Source organism: Astatotilapia calliptera, chromosome 10, assembly GCF_900246225.1.
Source record: "Astatotilapia calliptera chromosome 10, fAstCal1.2, whole genome shotgun sequence".
Taxonomy (NCBI): domain Eukaryota; kingdom Metazoa; phylum Chordata; class Actinopteri; order Cichliformes; family Cichlidae; genus Astatotilapia; species Astatotilapia calliptera.
Window position 1 is genome coordinate 9,378,306 of NC_039311.1, and position 19,215 is coordinate 9,397,520.

Sequence of the window (19,215 nt, forward strand, 5' to 3'; positions counted from 1 at the left end):
TAAGTGGGAACAGGAATTCTTATCGCTAAAAATTTATTAGAATCCATTCTCATTTCTGTACCTTGAGTGCGAACGGGCTCAGACATTGGGCTCGGATCCCCGAGCCCTTGAGCATTGACTGCCCTGATGATGAACAAGTAGACGGTATTGGGTCGTAGATCTTTGACTGTGAACTCTGTGGTTTTCACATGATCTGCCACGGTCTGCCAGCTGTTACTCACTGACTGACTGTAAAAAGAATTAATTAAATAAGCAGTGAACAACTTCAAATGTAAGAAATCCAGACAATTCATTTGAGGTAACTAGATGTACTGCTGAGAGTGGGAGCTCAAATGATGTGCCACATAGTAATGAAACGCCAGAATAACTATTGAAAGGCTTTGAAAAACATTTTGTTTGGTGAAAGAATAGTCAGTCCAACAAACACAAGACACACACACATACACACAAAAAGTGTGCTAATCATATTCTGCTATATATATATATAGAGCTACTCATGAATGTTCTCCTTCAAACTGCCCAGGCTTGCTTGACTGCCCACAGAAACACCCACATCTGTTACTGCCATGAAAGTTCGGGGTCACTAAATGTTGCTCGAGGCCATAGGTCGCAGACATACCCAAAAGCCTCAATGACATAGGAGGACACTGGGGAGCCCCCCTCTGGTCCCGGTTTCCATGACAACGAGATACTGCTCTTGGTAACATTAGTAACCTCGGGTTTGGAGGGAGGCCCTGGGAGGGCGGTCGAATTGTGAGATATGAAGTCAACGAGGTCAGTAGCGTCTAAGGAAACAAGACAGACACAATTAAAGCAAAAAACCCACACAAAAACAAAACAAATGCAAGCCATGTTATAAGTGATATGCATAAAACATGTGAATCATTTCTACTGAAGCAGACCTCTGACATCCAAGTAGGCACTCCACGATGTTTCTCCACTGGAGCTGGTAGCAACGCAGGTATACAGCCCTGAGTCAGACAGCTAAGAAAAACACAATTTAAATTTCAAGTTAATTCAAGCTCCCATTTCATCTGAACTCTACAAGAACTGGGCAGATTTCAAAACTGCAACAGAAACCAAATTCTTTTGGGTTTTTTTCACTAAAAAACAGTAACTAATGATAAAAAATAATAATAATGATTGCAGACACTGTGTCTATTAAACTAATAAACATTTTCTGCTCATCTGCATCATAATACAGCTTTTCGAGTGTACTCTGTTGCTTTGTACAGCTGAATCCAACTCTGATCCCAGATGGTTTCCAGAAGCTCTTACGTCACTCTGGGCTTTGCACCTACTAGTACAGTAAAAATGCATTAACCTCCACTGGCCTGCATTTGGCTCGAGAAAAGCCGGAGAGTGGATGAGAGGGAACTTTAATGCTGGCCAATGGAAAAAAAAAAAAAAAAGAAAAAAAAAAAGAGAGATCCCAGTGAAAGCTTACATTAATTTTCTTAATTGATTTGCTCCAGTAATGGTCACCCGCCATTCCAAAAGCCATCGACATTATCATCACTAGTGCTGACACAGGAAATAGTAGATATGACAACCAATTTCATATTGGCAATGCTTTAGGAGAGACTGACAACTATGTTATCTCTCGAGAGAACGTACACGAGTGAGGAGCACTTTGACATTGTGACAGTACAGCGTATATTGGAGATTCTCCATTTTATTACCCCCTTCACACTTCTGAATTCAGACTATATAAAAGACTTCAAAAACTAACAAAAATCTATACTCACTATTCATCATTTAACAGCAACCTGACTGTACCTGTTCATCTGTAATGCATTAAAGCTGACATCATTTATCAGGTACGTAGATTCCTCTTTATTCTTTCACACGCAATGCAGGGTGTGAAAGCTACACATGCAAAAACAAACAAAAGCCCCATAGACTAAATATGTTGTTTTCCTTTGATGTGTTTATGAACTGCATTCACATTCACTTCAATGTCCTTCTCACCAAAAGAGAAAGATTTCACTGCAAAATATACGAATAATTTACAGGTCAGAGGAATGTGAAATATGTGCAGTGGGATTAATTGAAGGCACAATAATCAACAGGAGATTCAACTGATATCCTGCTGAGAAGATAACAAGGGCATTTTAATTTTGGTGGTAAAACACTGTCTCCAAGATTAATTAACTGTCCTTTATTTTGATTAATTAGTCCTGAGGACCTGATTGAACTATTGCAAAGGACACTTCAATTCCGTCTGCCACATCTGGCATGAGGAAATATAAAGGTCGTACGTAATGCTAACTGGCAGAATGTTTGCTGCAATTGTGGTTTATCATTTCATATATTTGGTAATTTGTTTATCTCTTTTAAAAAAATTAATTAGACTAAACCAAGTGAACAACTAAAACCTAGGAAAACAGCTGACTGGCAACAAAGATGGATTGAATGCCAGGAGCCCAGCCAGCACTTAAAAAACAAAAAAGAAAAAGAAAAAAGAAACACTACTCTATATGCTTTAAACATCTACAGACTGAGCAGAAAAGTTAGATGTAACTGGAAAGTGATGTCAGTGAAGAGTCTCCTAAAACTCAATTCTTTCTAATGACAGGCATGGAGAAACGTAATTTGTTAGAAACAAGATTAATTATCTAGAAGTCTAGAAAAAGAAAAAATACAACTTTTCACTCAGCAAGTATGTCTTACTTCTGAATCACAAATTTCATTTAGAGTTCAACGAACACTTAAGTTGAGCATGATTCACCACTATTTTGTGGCAGATCAGTTGCTACTCTTTCCAATAATATAAGAGAAAATGCCTTTAAAATAAGAGTCCAGAAACCAGTGATCTATGGTTAACCCATCAACTTCTTCCAACTGGACTTCAATCATTTTTTAAAGCAAAGTTATGGGGAAAACAATTAAATTAGCAATTAGAGCTATTCTTTGGTGGTTAGTAGGCCACTGTCCCCAGAAGAAACTACAGTACATATTACAGATACAAGGTATCGCTCGCTACTTCAACATAACCCACCCTGGTACTCTGGATCTGAAGGCTGCCATGTTCCAGAAGGGAAAACCTTGTGTCCTTTCCAAGCAGGTTGGCTCCATTCTTCCGCCAAGTGATTGTAGGCTCTGGGTCCCCAGACGCCTGACACCTGAGTAGGGACATGCCTCCCAAAGCCTGAGTTTGGTTGGATGGGCCCTGCCGGATGATCGGTGGTGGGCGGTCCTTCAGGGCTGAGTATAACAATCAAGAATCCGGTGTTATTATTTGAATGCTTTCCTAACATTGTAATTTGAATGTCATAGTCTTGGCAAGAAACATGCAACTGTTTTCTTGGAGTTATCAGATTTGTGGGAAAAAATACATGACCTTATCACAAGGTGTTAATTTGTGATTGCAATAATTATATTTGTGGTTGCATGCCCGAGATGTTAGGGTTCAATCTGGTGGATTTGTTGTGAGAGGAACTGACTGTTTTGTGAGGCTTTTCCACAGTAGGGCGGAGTGTTCATGGCACTGCATCACACCTTTGAGTTTTAATTACTAGGTGAGGATTAACGATGCTTCACCCGTGGTGCTAATTACCATACCTTCTTTATAACACCTTTCAGCACATTCATGCCTGTCCTCTCTCTTTCCACTGTGACTCATGGCTCTATCTCCACCCTTTTGGCAAGTCCCCCACAAACACACATGAACCAAACTCAGAATTAGCATGCCAAGCAGAACAACAATACAACTATTTTAAAGCTTTTTAGAGCATGTTATATCATCCAGAAAACAGCCTCTGCACTCTCAAACAGTAATTTCGGTAGTGTTGAATCTCTCTAGGCCTTGTAACTATCCCTCGCTTCCAATTTCCTCACTGCTGCTCTCCACTGTTATCAGGGCTGTCTCCATTCACACAAGTGTTTACAGCAGGCTCTCCCTGCCTTATCTTTCATCACACCTCCTTCAGGACAATGAGCAATACAGCAACTCAAGCAGAATAACAGAAAAATCAGGTACAACTAGGCGCAGCATAGTGTACAGTAAGCAGAACCGCATGTGATTTTCAGAGAGCTAAATTGTTTGCACATATATGGCAATATTATCACGTTGTGTTGTTGGAAAGTATATATTAAGGTTTAACTTAGATGTAAATGTGAACATTAAATAAATGGGAAGATGCCATTATTACTTTTTCTAGTTCAACACAAAATTAGTTTATGTATTATCTAACAAAAGATGCTCTAGCAAACTTTTTCTAATATTACATTTGCTGTAGAGCACGCTCTCATTATCCCAAGTGATTACGGTATAAACAAAAATATGATATTGCTGTTCCTGATTTAGTCTGCTCTGTGAAAAATGCAATCATACTCACAAACCTTGGTGACAAAAGTAAAAATTACAATACTGCTTTCCAAGGTTGTTACAGGGATGCAAGAGAACACTCTCCAGTATTAGTCCCTGCTGCTACTTATTGAACTGTATCAAAACACTAATTACTGATTATGCATAAGAATATCAATTTCTACACTGCTGGTCCAGGTTGGTACTCTTCAATCAAACATCACAGCTAAAAAAATAGCTAAAGTTATAGCTATACTTACATAGTTATAAAGTACTTTTACACTCACACATTTATGGCATATTAGAGAAACCAGCACTTCAGAAAATCCTAATCTAGTGGACACATACAGTATGGCAGCTGATCTTACAAGCTTAGTGCATGCTACAAAACGATACAATTCAAGCTTCCAAACATCCCAGGCGTCACGCCAACTCTATCCATCTTTGTTTTCAGCCATAAGTCAAAGGAATTTATCCTATCCCTTGCGCTCTACACCTTACATTTTGATATTTATCCATCTCCTCTGAGTGACAGAACAGAAGTCATTTGCTCTCCAAAAAAACACTTCAACAGATGCTAATTTAATAATGTGTGGGAGAAAAAGCCAAGAAACAAATGGGGAGAAGGGCATAAACAGCTCCCAGCTGGCAGCAGCTCAGCACTTAATGCTGACATTAAAGCTTTGTCAAAAGAAAAAGAAGCATTGCATCTCTCCATGAAGTAGATCGTTTTATTTTACATGTTTTCAGTCTTTAAAAAAGTAAGGTGCAAATGGAAAGGTTCATTATCAGTGGCTGGCTTTTAGAAGATACAGATGTATCTTTGCCAGTAAATGTGGGCAGATAAATTATCTTTGATACAGTGGTGTTCAGTGTTTGAGTAATGTTATAAGCTATATGTGCCCCATCAAAATAATAAACATTGATGAGACTCTTAAGTTATGCACAATGTTATTATGCTGATATACTTTGCACAACATTGCAAAATCACTGTAACTTCAGGAAGCAAAGTTTTCTTTAACATCTCTCATCTTTCTTTTATCCTATTTGCTCTTTAATCCAGCTGAACTGTGTATATATAAATTGCATAACTCGATAAGTGGTATTTTCCTTCATAGGTAAACATTTTCTCTCTCTGTGAGGATGGTGTCTGCTATATCTACTCTCGTCTTACCGTCTGCTACTTCAAGCTGGGCCTTGGCCATGATGCTTCCGGCCACAGTGAGGGCTTGGCAGATGTAGTACCCCGCATCTGAGCGCTGTACAGGAGAGATGGTCAACTCTCCATTCACAGACACAGACACTCGGCTGTCTCCTTGTGCTTGCTGACTGGGGAAAAGAAGATCCTATTGGGAGGGACAGTGGGGAGAAATGTAAATACACTAGATGATGTACTTGTTTAGTAGCACAAAGGTTTGGTTCATATTAACACGATAGCATCACACAGTTGATGTAGATTTGTCAGCTCCACATCCATGACACAAATCTCCTGTTAAACCACACTGCAAAAGAGCTCTGTTGGATTGAGATCTTGTTACTGTGGATGCCATTTGAGTACAGTGAACTATGTTTAATGTTCCAGCATCCTGCTGGAGGCAGCTATCAGAAGATGGGTATACTGTGGTCATAAAGGGTCGACATGGTCAGCGAGCAGACTCAGGTAGGCTGTGACATTTAAACAATGTTCAATTGGTACTTAGTGCCCCGGTGTTTGTCAAGAGCATACCTCACACACCATTACACCTGCAGCCTGAGTTACTTAGCCAAGGCAGGATGGATCCTGCTTTTATGTTTTTTATGCCAAATTCTGACCATACAAGCTAGCTGTCCAGGCAGAAATTCACATTCATTAGACCAGACAATGGAATTCCAGTGTTATCCAAAATTGTACTATGTTGAGCCCGTGAAAATTGTAGCCTCAGTTTTGCATTTCTCTGATGTGGTCTTCTGCTGCTATACCCTGCTTCAAGATTCAAAATGTTGTGCATTCAGTGATGCTCTTCTGTATAATTGCAACAATTGTAACAAAACAACCTTATCTGACTAACTGTTGCCTTCCTTGTCAGCTGGGAGAGGTCTGGCTATTCTACTCTGACCTCTAACATCAACAAGGCATTTTTTTCTCAAAGAACTGCCACTCTTTGGATATTTTTGGATCATTCTCTGTAAATCCTAGAGACAGTTGTGTAAGAAAATCCCAATAGATCAGGGTGTTGTTGCTATTCCAGCCTGTCTGGCACCAAGAACCATGCCAAAGTCACTTAAATCTAATTTCTTCCCCATTCTTAAGCCTGGCTTGAACTTCAGCAGGTCATCTTGACCATGTCTACAAGGCTAAATGCATTGAGTTGTTGACATGATTAGATTAGATATCTGTGTTAAAGAGCAGCTAATCATGTTCATGTAATTAAGTGGACTGAGTGAGTGTTCTGACAATGCTCGGGTCATGTGTTTAGCTCCCCAGTGGTCGAATATGATGATACGCACTATTCCTGATAGTTATAGTTATTATTAATTATTTCAAAATGATTCTTCAGACCAAAACAACATCAACACATGCTTTCAATATACTTGAATATTCACTCCCCTGTGTACAATTCGGTTAGAAAAGTGGGTCAATGTCTCTTTCCTACAAGGTCTGAATAGCTGTTTACCACAAGAGTGCTAATTCTACTGTGATAACCTGAAGTCATGGTCATAAAACTGAGGCATCAGCGTTGTCCATTTCTGCACCCTAGGCAGACAAGCTGATGGGCAGGAAAGGACATTAGCCTGCTTTCATTATGTCTAATGACTCTAATGCAGTACATGACATTGTCTCTTGCTAAGTGAATTGGCTAGTCAGACCAGTGTAGATTGATGATAAATGACCACTTCATTATATGCGTGTGGAACAGAACCGCACTGCTTTCCATTGGCTTGTTCCATGTAGTCAGATTTTGACCATTTTTTGAAAAATTATTATGATAGCTGTGGAATCGATGCCTGTATAGGAATGCAAGCCTAAAAGAGACACGCACACCACCCTACTAAAAAATAAAAATAAGTACATATCGTTCAAATCACAGTCTTTATCCTTACCTGGCTCCCTTCTCTTTGCCAGAAGACTGTGGGTTGAGGTTTTCCTCTGGTCTCACAGGGAAAGGTTGCTGTTCGTCCTTGAGCGACTATTTGGTCACGGGGACGCACCACAAACTGAGGTGCCTCTGAGTTTAAAGGCAAAAGAAAACATAAAACAACTGCAAAGCAATTTTACAGAATTCTGATTGTGTTTTTAACAGGACTCCAGTTAAACTTTCAAAGTAAAATCCATAAACTGAATGTCCAGCTGCTAATTGAAGGGATTCATGCACTGGGTTTTACTCACTGAAAAGCTATACAGCTAAAATGAGCTAAATCCAGCTGCCAAAGTATCAGAATATTTAATAATAACTCATTAGAGTGCCCATATATCTTCATTTTTTTCTAAATAAGGCACATCTCACATATCTGTAACTCCTTTTATTTCTTTTTAAAGTGACGTGGTAAATTTAAGGACTGCGGGAATAAATCAGTGGTTGACTAAAACAACCTATATATGCATGTCTAAAATTAGTTTGATGGTTGCGTTTGTGGAATGCCACAACGGTACATGCATACTGAACAGGTGTGTGATTAAAAACAAAGAGCAGCGCATGCACAATGGGATCAGCTCTTACTTACCAACGGGGCGAGCTGATGACACAACAATGGTGTGAGTGAGATTTACACACAACACAGAGAGAAGGAAAGCAGAGGAGTAGAACAGAGGGACAGAAAAAAAAAAGAAATTAATGAAAATCAGAGATGAATGAGATGGAGTTGGGTTTCCATCCATGAAACTCAGGGACAGGGAGGGTAAAAATCAGTCACCAAAGCAGGTGATGACGTGGACCTTAAGGAAATAGTACCTTGTTGGTGTTTGTGAGATAAGAAACTGATGGCAAAAAACTGCTGAACAGTTATATCGCTAATGATTTATCAGCTTTAAGACTAACAGACTTGCAAACTTAATAGATCTGTTGGTAGATTAAAAGTCATGTAAATGAAATGGATCATTGATGAGAGCGGGCTGATTAAAGATGAGATATGTTGTGTACATTATGCTGTGTTTTCTATGCATTTGTTGTTAAGAAGTTAAGATAATTAAGAAGATAATTTTAGGTGATTCAAAATAAGCTGCACTTGGTTTCCTTTCTTCTGTCATACATACAGTCTGTTCTATCATCAAACTGTCAGCTGACATTTAACATGTCCAAAGTTTAAAATAAGAAGGTCAGAATATGTGCTGAGGTAATGTAATCCTTTTGAATCCATAATTCAGACTTTAGACCTCCATAACTGTTTGTTTTTAGGCTTTTTTTGTGTGATGTCATTTAGCGCAGATAATCTTAATATGGTTAATTCAGACACACAGGTCTGGTTGTGGACACAGCATCCGCCTTCCATTCAAACCTTTTTGGTTATGTTTCGTTAAGAAAGTTGGCTGTGGGGCCGGGGGGCGCTGCTGCGCTGGGCCCCGATCTGGATGGGCCTGGGCCCCCTTTCCCTGACGGGTTGCGGAGTATGGGAGTGCCTACTGGGGTCAGCGGGGGAGCTGGCCCCAGGGAGGGGTCACTTGCCCCTCCCTTCCTTCCCTCCCCATCTCCAGCTGCCTCCCTTTTCCCGCTCCACCACAACCACCCACACATGCAGGGCCTTGGAGTAGGGGTGCAGAGGAGGCTACCCCCCCCCTCTGTCCCCTTCTGGCTGCCTCTGCCTCAATTTTATCCCACAACTTAGACCTTCACATTACTCACACTCTCATTACACATACATATAGGATCTTGGGGGTGGGCACGATACACGGAGTCCAAATTACCATCAGGGTGTACACCTCACCCCTGGCGTCGTTGCCCACCTCTCAATTTTGAATACACGTAGACATTGAGGGCTAGCAGGAGGGACTATGCGCTTACCTGCTGCTCTCTGGCAGGTAGCTCCATGCCCTCCTGGGTTTTAATTGCACCTTAGAACACACATGCATCAACACTACAATGAGCGGGTGGAGGGAGGTTTGGAGTCTTCTCTCACCCCCATTCTCTGCGGCCTGCTGGAGCGGGGGGGCTAGGAGGAGTTGGCCGTCCGACTGCGGTCCGGAGTGTGGGGCCTCCCTGCTGCTGCGGAGTCGGGGCGGTCTGCCTCTCCCCACCGCAGGGAAAAGGGTAACACCACCTGGGTCTGGGTGCAGTTCTCCCCTCCAGGGGCAAGGGTACCTAGACCCGGTTCGTAGAGTACGCTTGGGGAGTGTGATTGTGTGTACAGCGTCTCTTTATGTCTGTCTTCATGTTGGTTGAGTGTGGAGTAAGTGCATATGAGAGCATGAGGGTGGGAATGGATGTTTGTATATGTGTGTGCCTGTATGTCTGTGTCTATATGTCAGGTTGGGTGTCAGGCGCCACCTCTCTGGGGACATCTCAGGCCCTCCAAGGTTTGGAGGCCTATCTCCACCCACCACCACTTCCCCTGCCAGTGGCGGACTCCCTCAGGTGTCGGTGCGTTGGTGGTTCTTTGTGTCTGGGGGTGGGCGTCCGGGTACACACCGGCTCACTCCTTGGCGGCCGCTTATCGGGGCCTGGAGCCTGGGGCTCGCTCGGGCCACTTCGGAGGTGGGGTGCCCCGGCCTCTCGGCCTGGGGCTCGGTCACTCAGGCACAGCTGGCTGCCGGCGGAGCTCACGGGCGCGTCACTGCAACTCCCCCTGGCTTCTGCTCCGCGGCTGCTGAGTGAGCCCTCATCTGGGACTCTCCTCAGCTCTTTCTGGGACAGTGGCGCGGCTGCCCCTCTGTTGGTCTTCCTTGGTCTCTTGTGTTCTGGGGGCCTCTGAATGTCTGGAGTTTTGATCTCCTCCATACCTGCTTCATACCCTGGAGGAAGGGGCTGTGGCTCCCCACACTCCCTAGCAGATCGTTACATGGAGAAACCTTTGGAAAGCAAGCATGCTGATCCACACAGGTATGCACACAGGTGTACACACAGGTATTCACAGACGCGGACTACAGCTTTCTTGGCTGCTGCCTCAAAGCACATTGTGCGCTGTCTATCTTGCGTGCTGCACAATATCGTTTATTATTTAGTATCTACTGTTATCTACTGCTAGCTAGTTTATTGTGATGGTGCCGTTTTTTTTATTATGTTGCTCTTTGTTGTTTGCTTTCTCTTCTGTTTTTTTTCTCCATACAGGTGATCCAGGTGTTTTGTTTTTCTTTTTTTTTCTTTTTTCTTTCTTCCCCCCTTCTCACCGTCTCTTCTCCCCTTTGGTTTTCTTTCTCTCCCTCTCTTTCTTTCATTCTTTCTCCCTGTCCTATCCCCCAGTCATGTCTGTCCCGTTTGTAGCAACTGAAAATAAAATAAATTCATAATTATAATAAAGGTCAATCAAATGGACCAATATGGCAAGGCCATGATGATCCACTTGGTAAAATAAATCCGCTTGGCATCTTTCTTGGCCTTAAGACAACAATTCTGATGGCTAAAGATCCAAACGGGACACACAAAAAAAAAAAAAAGAAAGTTGGCTTAAAGTGAAGGAAGGAGAGCTAAACCAACTCATTTTAGGCAGCGGAGAAAATACACCAAGGACAAGTACAAGAAAAATAAGGATTATTTTGATGTTTGAGTCACGTGAAGCTACATCAGTAGAGTCCAGGAACAAATATGTGGAGTGTATGCAAATGAGTATCCCCTTTTAGCTCTGTCAACAATGTTTTTTCATGCATAAAAAAAGAAGGAAAGAGAAAAACGAAAAACGGAGATAATGTTATTGGTCTGAATTTGGCTTAATTTTTGCTTGAGCTTTTCAAAGATGAAACAGCTTCTTCCCACTGATAAGGTGTAAATATGGAGTGAGTGGCTGGATGGAGAATTAGCCCCCCAGGAGAGGTCATAAAAGTTCACTTAAAGCTGGTAAGATTGTTCATATCTGGCGCCTAGCTGGAGATCTAGAGCAATCAACTACATCAGCCCACTGTATGAAAGAAAAGCTGAGGCCAGGCCTAGCCTTTCAGCAGGGGGGCAATAATGCTCATAAAGTGGGCAATAAAGGACTGATTGTCCTGTGGCCTGCTTTGGGAGATACAAAAAAAAAAATATTAGGGATGGGTTATGAGCTTTGCCAAGTGTGAGTCCACAACCAGTTACCCACCTCTGATAGTCAGATAGGCGGAGGCCTCCGCTTTACCCACACGGTTCTCTGCGAGGCACGTGAAGGTTCCCTGATCAATCACTGATGCTTTCTTTATCCTCAAAAGGAAGTCGTCTTTTTCATATCTAATGTCATACCTGGTGACAGAGAGGAACAGTGACAGCAAGTCAAGTAACATTCCCAGCTGATTTAATAAAGCTGGAAGCATGATAACGGTTATATGCAAATTAAAAATCTCACGTTTAAAGTGTAGTGTAAAAACAACAAACAAACAATGATATCAAATTGCTGTTGTATAAACTACCGTGTGATGTTTTAGATGGAAGCTTTAAAAGGGTTGTGTCCTTTTTTTTGATACATTACAGGCAGACTTTCTAAGGCAATTTCTACAGTGCTAGAAAAAGGGAAGTAATTATATTGCGATGAATGCATGGCAAAATGAAAGGTGCTTTCAGCTGGAACCCTGACTGTTCCACTTTTTCAATATTTATAATGACGAACCACCCACTGTGGTGTGGGCTGTGCAGTATACTTACGTGTGTGTGTGTCTAAGTGTATGAGTGTGGAAGAGAGCAACGAAAAAAGACAGAAAGGCAGAGGGAGAGAGAGAGAGAGAGAGAGAGGAAGAGATAGACAAACAGTCTGAGAATAAGGGAGTGGCATAGTCTGACAAACAGAGTATGATGAATGAGCTGAGCAGTAAGAAATGACTAATTCATAGAGATGTTCCATGCATCAGTGTGTATCCACCAGTGCAGCATACTGTAAGTCAGCATCACTGAAGTTAGAGTGAGAGAAACATCTAAGCTACCAGAGTTTAGATAAGTGCCTCATAGGGGCTACAGACAGAATGAGTAAAGGAGCAAGGAGTCGGGCTCTCCCTCTCTCGGGTCCCTTTTGGCGTGAGCGATCCTGTGAAATTGTCTAGCCAGCCATACTGATTCAAAGATGGGAGACAAGTCGAGCAGAGAAATGGCACAAGGGGTGAGAAAAAGTCACATCAGAAATAGCTCTTCCAAAGGGTGTGGGCGGAATATCGATGGGAGTTGTGGGGTCTGTCCAGAGTCTGGTGAGGACTCCATTCACAGCACATCCCTGACCCAGATACAGACTTCCCAAGAGGCTGGTGGGTTTCGGAAAAGAATGAAAGAAGTTGAAGGAGGGAAGTGAGGCGAGGTAGGCCTGAAAGTAGGACATGTTTCTGGATTCAGGGGGTACTGAGGTACAGGGCATAACATAGGTAAGCAGACAGACTGCCAGACATAGGGCGGCAATCAGTTGTTATAGTCTAACTCAAAATATAATCTAACACAGAGGCACTTTATAGCGTGTTAATGGCTTACACCATGTTTATTTCTTTTTAAAAATAAAGCCATTAAACAGCATTCATTTCGACATGAATAATCACATTTTTGTATAAAAAAGATGAACTACTATGTTTCAGCTAAGGAAAACATACCCTTCAATGCTTTAATTAACTAATATAGCTGATTAATTTCGAAGCAGCTCCAAAAGTAATTGAAAACATCTCCAAGAACAAAACCTATAATTATTTTTGCATTACAGCTGCAAAATTGAATCTCAGAAGCAGTTCAGAGAAACAAATAAACTAGTTAAACAGTCATAACTATAGACTGCTGTTGCAATTAGCATAATTGCAGTGTACCTAGAGCTGTACTCGCTGATAGGCTGATAATATTTATAATGAAATAGTTTAGACAGAATGCTTGCCATGGTTGTTTTTTTTTTAAATTTAATTAAATGTAATTGTCTGTTACAGTTTGTGATAAAAATCTGATTCATATCACATCTTGTAAAGTCCTTGAAAAATGCCTGAAATGACGAGCTGATGTAAGTTACATACTTCAGACAATGACAATTTATCAGTCTTCAGACTTCAAACTTCAGTTAGAGAAATGTAGTGACTGAATCACACTGTTTCTATACAGAGATCATATATTTAAAGCATATAAAGCACAAGACAAACAATGATAGGCTAATAATAACTTTTTTAAATGAATACTCCTATGTGATACACGCATATGCATATGATGTGATCTAAATGTGTGGAACAAATCGCAGGAACACTACATATTATAATGCAATCCATTGCAAAATTACCATAAACTGGATTAAAACATGACATGATTAAATAAACACCATTACAGCTGAATATCCAGTTACTAGGCTATTGTAGTTTTTTTCCTTTATACTATAGACAGTATATAGGATCCTATTGTGTTTCCATCTCTTTTAGTGCCTTTTGTGCCACAATTGAATTGTACAAAGCTGGCATTAGTAAAAAGAACAAAAGGACAGACATTCATGTGCTTTTTGGCCGAGGAGTTCAAACAGCAAAAAAATGAGATTCTCTGCAGCTAATAAATAATTTTTTGACAGACTAATTAAAGTCTCCCATGAGTAATACAGTATGTTAAAACTTCTTTTCCTGATGGGACTCATTAGCTCTCCTCAAACATTTATCTATTATCGTTTTAGCATCGGTACACATTCACACAAACACGAACGCGCACATGGCACACAGACGTGCACTAAACACATTCAGTCACAGTCCTCACCTGCCACGAGTAATATCCACATCCTCTTTTTTCCATCGCAGCACAGGCGGCGGGTCACCATGGACTTGACACCTGAACTCTACGCTCTCGTCAACTAAGACCACCTGGTTCACTGGCCGTTGCACAAACACTGGTCTTTCTGGATGTCGGCAGGAAAGATAATACAGAGGCGAAATTTACTTTTGATATACTGGTTAAATGATGTAGGTGGCAAAAAAAAAAAAAAAAAAGCTATGATCTATTATTTTCTGAACCGAGCATATGTGCGTGTCAGACTTCTTACCAAAAACTGAGAGCTGAGCTTTTTCACTATCTCTCTCCCCAACCATGTTGGCTGCCACGCAGACATAAATCCCTGAATCACTCTTCTTGGTATTTGAGATGGTCAGCTTTCCTCCACGGACCTGAGGAAGAAAAGGCACCTGTAACTAGAATGAACCGGTTCAATACAAAGTCCTTTACCCCCGTGACAGTTCCGGGTTAATGTGAGTAGCTGAGTATGTGATTTAGTGTATAGGTCCTGAAGCAGCAAAGGAGTCCCCTCCCTAAGGGAATTAACCTACTGTGATCCTGTCGTCCTTGAGGTCAAGACGAGTTTTATCTTTCCTCCAGAAGGTGGTTGGTTCCGGATGCCCACGTGGCGGCTGACACTCAAAACTGGCAGTCTCTCCAACTGCCACAACCACGTCCTGTGGATTCTGCCTGAAGTCATCACGCAACACTTAGAAATATAAAAAAAGAGAGCAAGGGTCGTTACCATTTCTTTAAGAAAATCTACTTCAGGTCACTAGTTTAAATTTTCATTCAAGTTCAGCTGTTCCATTATGTGAACCAAAAATTACCTTTAAGATTGAGCTGCCACAGGCTAACAGAACTCTATGACTTTTTTTTGTAATTTAAGAGTTCAAAGATAATTCTGTCAAGTAGACTGTCGCAGGAGACAATCGCCCATCTGTCTCCGATAATACAGTCATCACTCTGAGGGCATACTGAATGTATGGGCTCTGCAGATAAATGCAACACCATGTATATATCTAGGTGGGGTTAGCGGTACAATGTGCAAAGGAAAGACACACCAAAACACAGAAAGAGACATGAAAGCAAAGCACAACTATTAAAGACACACAAACAGGCAAGTCTAGATAAGAAGTAAAGTAAATGATCATGCATTAAAAATTTAAACTGTAATAAGTCTGACTACTTGAGGCTGAATCACTCAGTGTAAAAGTACCTGATAAAAGCAAGTGAGCTACACTCTGGTAAGTGCACAAAAGACATTGGCATACGGACATAGACATCAGCCTATGTGACTCTATACTAGCAATGATCAGGTCAACATTGAAATACCTGATTGGGTGAGGTGAAAAACTTTGATCATCTTGCTACAATGCAATGTTATCCTTTGAGTAGAATCTACACAAAACAACCCTGATTCCATGAGGTCACCTACAGCCTACGGGATTGCAAGGCTCCACAGCTAATGGGCTAGTGCTGGACACCACAGTATCCTCCTCGAACTAAACACACTCAGCAGGTTCAATCTCAGGGTACCATGAATTATCCCAGCACTTTAAAACTACTAATTTTTCTAGAAAACTTTGATAGTAAAGTACACACTGGCCTGAAATTCACTGGGTCCCTAATTCATTAAAATTCATATTCTGTGAATTTTGAATACTCCAAAAGCAGCCCAGTAAAAACATGAATAACTCTCTTCATAAGTTTAATAGCCAGAACTTACTATTTACTCACTTGCTAATGAAAGTTCATGAAAATGGATACTATGGTTCAAAATGATATTAGGCGTCGGTGTGTTATGGCTATGGTGAAATCAGGCACCTTGAGATGATTGAAAATAGTCACTCTCCAATTCATTATTGTGTTTACTTTAAAACACTACCGAGCTGCATCAAAGGCTGCACAGCGGACTCTTAAATAATTCAAACAGTTATTGAACATTTTCTTATACAAAATCGATGATTTTCAATGTTTTATGAAATTCATTACATTCATACATTCATTTCCTGTAATATTTCTTGACATAAAATATTTATTTATTTTTTCTCTTTCTGAGACCTTGGTTGACAACAACGGTTGGTAATGGGCCTGAATTTTTCAGCAGACACAGGGTCAAACTTTGGTTTATTAAAAAGAAGTTGAAACACTGCATATAGGAGTTAGGAGAGGTAGTGCAAATAGTGAGTGGGGATACCAATTAGATCAGACTCTGTTGGTGGATGTCTATGAAAAAACACAGGAGCAGGAACAAGGCCAGATTTAGAACTAAGGATAAAAATTTGTTTCAAAACAACATCTTTAACAGAGATGCTCACGTTATACCTGAAGTTATACACTGACATGATATGCTATGACACCTGGATGAAGTATGGTGGTTAAAAAAATATGCCTTGTTTATTCTAATTTTCTGTCTAGGGAGCTGTAGTTCATTAGAATGCCATTCATGAGCACATTCTCCTTTCTTCCTTTCTTGTCAACATTTTAATTTACCCACGGCAGGGATATCTGCTCTTGATTTTGTGTGTTCAAAGGATCCGAAACATCAAGGATTGTCAAGCAGTCCCTGTAAAAACCATGCATTTTGAACAGATGTATGTGATAGCCGCTGCTAAGTTAAAGGTTAATGCTTCAAAAACTCCCCACTTCTGTCACAGTTGTTTTCCACATATCATTTTTAAAACTAGTTGTTTTTTTTAACTAACCACAGGATTGACTGTACTGTAAGCCATCACTGAAATAACAGTTAAAAATAGATATCATGATCTGGTTCATGCAATGAGCTGTTGCCTCTTTACATTAACAGCTTTTGACGTCTTTTATTTATTTATTTTTTTAACAAGTCTTGCTCTAGGCCTGTTTTAAATTACAAAGTGTGCTGTATGGCAACAATGATGATTTACAAAATTAAAAATAAATAAATGAATAAAGGGAAGTTTTCAAATTAAATAACTGTCTGTTGTTTAATAAAATTCTGCTGTTTCTAATTTTCAGTGAGATGAATTAATGAAAAACTAGAGCACTTTATCATATCCCACACTAGATGATAGCCTGTGTTTGCTTTTCATCCACATTACTGCCATAAGCTATTCTGCTGATATACTGTAACATGAATTCCAAGTCCCAGAGGACACCTCTAGTGAAAAAGCAAATCAGGAAGGAGCCAACAGCCCTTTGGCCTAACTGTCAATCACATCCAGTAGCTAGCGTAAACGAGCCTCAGTCGCAGACACTACTTTGGCACAGACATATGCCTAGCTGGCTGTCACGTTGTACTATACGCTTACTGACCCATTCCATGAAGGCAACACTGCACTCATCCAGTCACACAACTGCTTTCCTGTTTTTGTGTTGTCACATCAGAGATGCTTCTCTAACAGCTTGTCCCAAGAGACCGTGAAACACACAGGAATAACTGGAAAACCAGTTAGTTGAAGATGAAGTGAAAACCCAATTACAAGAAGTAAGTCAGGGGAAAAGGCAGTCTGTCTTAAACAAAGGTTGCTGGTTTAATGTAATGGTGGAGTTTATAACTGTCACACTATGCTGGCAATACCATAAAAAAGAAACATATTCTAGGCATGATGTCTGGTGTCAGATACTAATCCATTATCAGCCACTTGCAGCTATACAGTATCTAAATCTAAAGTACCAAATTCTCCCTGTCTCAGTGTGAGCTTGGTCGAGCAGCCAAGAGCCGAAATGTGGAGGTCACAAGTCCAAGAGGAGTTTTGAAATATGAAGCACATTTATTTCTTCTTCCAAAAAACACAAGAAAACATATTTCTAGCCAAACCCTCTAGCCAGACACCAATTCAAAATGCAACTAACATAATCTCTACTCTACTTTAATCCTATCTGGTGCATACCAGATAAAGAAAGAGTTTCTTGCACACACACAAAAATGCTCAATATCCACATAAAAAGCACTTCCAAAGCAATTTACAACGTCTATCTATATTGACAATTCCCCAAATGCAAGTAAATATCATTCAAATAAATATATTAATACATCTAAACAGTAACACTAAACACCCTTCTAACTAATACACACTTGATAATACTCTCCAGGAAATAATAAAAGACTCTACTGGGCCTAGGCTTCTGCTTGAACATATCGAGACTGTGGAAGAGGCAGAGGTAAATTTGTATAATGGATGGATTACATTGTAGTGCTTGTGTGCTAGTAGCTGGGCAGCAAATATCTGTGTATCAATTACTCCCATTATTAATAGCAATGTTCTGTGGTAACTGAATATAACTAGCAGTTACATTCTGATACACTGTACCTATTGTCTCTGGGCTATTTTTACTTGTGATGCCACACATGATTTAAAATAACAATTTATCTCTTGATTTACTTTGGTTTGCCATGAATGGTGCACACAATCGGTTTTATCTAAATAGTTTTGGAAGAGAGTAACTTACAATTTCTTGATGATGGGCTACTGCAAACTTGAAATTTGGTCTCATTAACAAAGGCTGCACAGTTACAAATTATACACTTTAAGGCGCAGCGTAGTAGTGCAGGGGTTTGCACTGCTGCTGCATTGTAAAGCAAGTTCTTGGTTCAATCACCTGTCGGTGTCCAGTTACTCTGGCTCCTTCACACAGTCCAAAGATATCTAAGTTAGGTTAATTGTTGATACTAAACTTTGTGACGTGAGATACTTAAAGTGTATGAGTAAAACCAGAGAAGTGCTATGTAAATGGCATTCTGTGAACATTATCAGACTATACATAAAGCAAAAATAATAAAGCCCAGCAGTCTGACTGCTGCTTTCTCTCTGATACACTGAAGTAAATCTGTTTTCTTATACAGGAGAGATAAGATTGTCACAGTACACAGACTCGTCCTGTCTATTTCAAATTATTTTGATTCACTAACTTACACGAGGCAGAAAGAAGAAAATTGTTCTTTCTGTATGTTTCCTGAATTTTCCATGCTCACTTATTCTCTGTGCAAGGAAAGAACATTTCTACACAGATATTAGTGACACCCACTGAGAGGTCTAGGCAGGTTTCTGTGAGTGCTAAACTCAAACTTATGCGAGGAATAAGGTTAAGGTGATGTTAATCTGTTGATCTTAAATGTGGAACCCCTGTGGAGGC

At 40.5% G+C, this 19,215-nt stretch overlaps 1 protein-coding gene across 2 annotated transcripts in view; it reads right to left on the minus strand.

Moving 5' to 3' along the window:
• Positions 1–19,215, minus strand: part of LOC113030223 (roundabout homolog 2-like) — an 83,333-nt gene that overhangs the window by 21,104 nt on the left and 43,014 nt on the right. The window contains exons 3-13 of one of the 2 annotated variants that reach the window (XM_026181437.1): positions 14,652–14,809; positions 14,372–14,492; positions 14,089–14,227; positions 11,510–11,646; positions 8,012–8,023; positions 7,391–7,515; positions 5,484–5,655; positions 3,002–3,207; positions 903–984; positions 620–785; positions 62–228 (exon numbers count right to left, since the gene is read on the minus strand). In XM_026181437.1, coding sequence (XP_026037222.1) covers positions 62–228; positions 620–785; positions 903–984; positions 3,002–3,207; positions 5,484–5,655; positions 7,391–7,515; positions 8,012–8,023; positions 11,510–11,646; positions 14,089–14,227; positions 14,372–14,492; positions 14,652–14,809 — 1,485 coding nt within the window. The remainder of the gene's footprint in view (positions 1–61; positions 229–619; positions 786–902; positions 985–3,001; positions 3,208–5,483; positions 5,656–7,390; positions 7,516–8,011; positions 8,024–11,509; positions 11,647–14,088; positions 14,228–14,371; positions 14,493–14,651; positions 14,810–19,215) is intronic. The other variant, XM_026181436.1, reaches the window with a different exon arrangement.